General features: G+C 47.7%; 1 protein-coding gene across 1 annotated transcript; it reads right to left on the bottom strand.

Annotated features, from left to right (window-relative positions):
- Positions 1–82: 82 nt before the first annotated feature.
- On the bottom strand, positions 83–2,423 carry LOC106779531 (the record flags this gene model as incomplete). Its single annotated transcript, XM_014667649.1, has 1 exon — positions 83–2,423. A coding segment is annotated over exon 1 (2,341 nt), but the record flags the coding sequence as incomplete, so codon positions are not given.
- Between the last annotated feature and the right edge of the window lie 296 nt (positions 2,424–2,719).

Raw genomic sequence — 2,719 nt, 5'->3', positions numbered from 1 at the left:
GGTATTTCCTCATCAGTAAAGGTGAGGTAATTATTAGCAGTGATGTTGCTAACAATGCCTTCGAACTTGTTNAGGGAAATACCTTGCTCCACATGGGCCTCACTAAGTATCTTCATCAGCAGCTTTCTATGTGAGGTTGAATGCATAAGTAATTCTAACAGGGAGACCCGGGCAGGCGTGCTATTCAATTGTTCCACCACCTTGTACTCACTTTGCTGTATGAATTTCAAGAACTCACAAGCCTCTTCCTCAGATATTTCTTTCTTGTTTTCCATGTCAGGGGTGTCCACTGCCTGCAACCCCTTCCCTTTTAAAAATTCCTTGGTTTTTGTAGCCACCGGTGCTTCATTATTGCCAATTCCTTCCTTCATCAAGTTCGGTGGCGTAAAGATTCGACCACTCCTTGTCATTCCACCGATGCTTGATATATTTTCAATAGCTGGATCCCGACGGAAGGATTGACTTTCTGTACGTTGCCCTTCATCGATTGCATGTGTTCCATATCTCCAAGGGACAACCTTCTCGCTCTTATAACGAAAGGAAGATGGTGCGTGGATGACGACAGACGTCCCTCCTTGAATTGCCGGTGTCGGGGTGGTTCGAGTGAAACGGATCACCAACGGCTCTGGTAGAGCTACATCAGGCTCCCCACCGGTTTGTGCAAACACCTCCTCCTTCTTATCCTCATAATATACTTGCATGAAGTTTCTGTTGAGTAGATCTTGCAGAATCTTCTCGAACTCGACACATTCATCGATAGAGTGTCTAGCGCATGGGTGAAGTCCACATGCTTTTCCCAAATCGTAATCACCGCTTAAAAAGCCCAACTTCAATAACTTCTTGAAAATAAACCTTCTGGAACTTTGGATTTCACCTACATTCCTTATCAACTCACCTTTCTTAACCTCAATGGCATTTGTCGAGGCGCCTCCATGCCCGGATAATGGATTAGCATCGACGTTAGGTTTATCTTCTTGAAACTTCAACCACCCGGCGTCGATTAAGGCATGTACTTTATGTTTGAAGGCCATACATCTCTCAGTTGAGTGGCCCACACCTCCCCCATGATAACTACACTTGGCATCGGCATCGTAACCTCTAGGGTACGGAGGCTGCATAGGCATCATTGGACATATAGCAACCAGACCCTTTTTGACAAGGTGAGGTAACAATTCAGTGTAAGTTGTAGGGATGGGGGTGAAGTGAACAAAGTTCCTTTCTTGGGTTTTTCTCGGGTAAGTGCCTTGACCCGCATTCGGATTCGGATTCGCGTTTGTCCCAGCCCTCCAGGCGTTGTTTGTGATAGGTTGCTGCTGATAAAATCCCTGTTGTGGTTGTTGCGGCCTAATTGGATGAGCAAATGCCGCATTGGCTGCATATGGAGGTGGGCCAAAGTATGGTCTATAATTGTGAATAGGAGCTTGACCTCTCCATACAGGCATTGCCGATGCTGCGTGCACCTCTCCTTCCTTCTTCTTTCCTGGATTGAAATTGGGTTTTTTAGAGTTTGTTATCGCAGACGGGCCGCCTCCAATCTTCCCATTCTTCAACCCAATTTCTATTCTTTCGCCTATTATGACGATATCGGCGAAATTGGAGGACACATTCCCGACCATGTGTTCATAAAATGGCGGCTGGAGTGTGTTNACAAACATAGCCACCATCTCCTTATCGTACAAAGGTGGCTCAACCTGCGCAGCCAACTCTCTCCATCTTTGTGCATACTCCTTGAAAGTTTCATTGTCTTTCTTCGCCATGTTTTGTAGTTGCAACCTGTCAGGGGCGACATGCATATTGTACTTATACTGCTTTACGAAGGCATCGGCCAGGTCCACCCAACAGCGTATGCGAGATGACTCTAAGTGGGTGTACCAGTTCAAAGCGACCCCAGCCAAACTATCTTGGAAAAAGTGGATGAGTAATTTGTCATCATAGGCATACGCGGCCATCTTTCTGCAATACATGGTCAAATGGCTTTTAGGGCATGTATTACCCTTGTACTTCTCAAACTCTGGCGTCTTAAACTTGTGTGGTATTTTTACGCCGGGAACCAAACTCAATCTTGCGACGTCGCCGAATCCATAACTTTCGATCCCTTCTATGGCCCTCAACCTCTCCTCCAGAATTTCCAACTTATTTTTTGTTCCAATGAGGCTATCAATTCCCCCAACAACAGTGGTGTGCGGTGCGGCCCCGGTTGAAAAGTCATCCTTAGCGGCCCCATGTGGCACTGGGGTTACTCGTACTCCATCAGTTGCGGTCGTTTCGTTCATTACCATACCCGCCATGGGTGCCGACACCGAGACGGGACCCTGAGTACCGATCGGGGGTACATTGACGGTTGTGGGAAAAGAGAACGATGCATGCTCCGCTTCCGAGTAATCTCCGATGGGAGGGGTGTATCCCGGTGGCAGGCCATACATCGGGAATGGGATCGACGGGCTTAAGGCGTTGAACATTGGGGGACAAGGGGGGCAGTCCCCTCGACCCGCGCCGACGATGACTCTCCCGCAGTCTTCAAAGACTCTAAGGCGGCGAGGATCTGGCCCATCTGATCCTTCAGCTGGCTGATATCGGCTTTGACAACCTCGTGTGCCTCCTCCCAATCTTCCATAATTCTCGAATTAGCCCGGGTCCTGTAAGGATGTCGTGGGAGTTTGGCCGTTGTTTTTCCTTACTTTAATACTGTATTAGTGTTTTAATTAATCCCAATTAGATG

The sequence above is a fragment of the Vigna radiata genome, unplaced genomic scaffold (assembly GCF_000741045.1).
Source record: "Vigna radiata var. radiata cultivar VC1973A unplaced genomic scaffold, Vradiata_ver6 scaffold_942, whole genome shotgun sequence".
In the NCBI taxonomy this organism is placed as follows: Eukaryota; Viridiplantae; Streptophyta; class Magnoliopsida; order Fabales; family Fabaceae; genus Vigna; species Vigna radiata.
The sequence above is the reverse complement of the archived record's forward strand: the minus strand, read 5'-3'. Positions and strand labels throughout refer to the sequence as shown.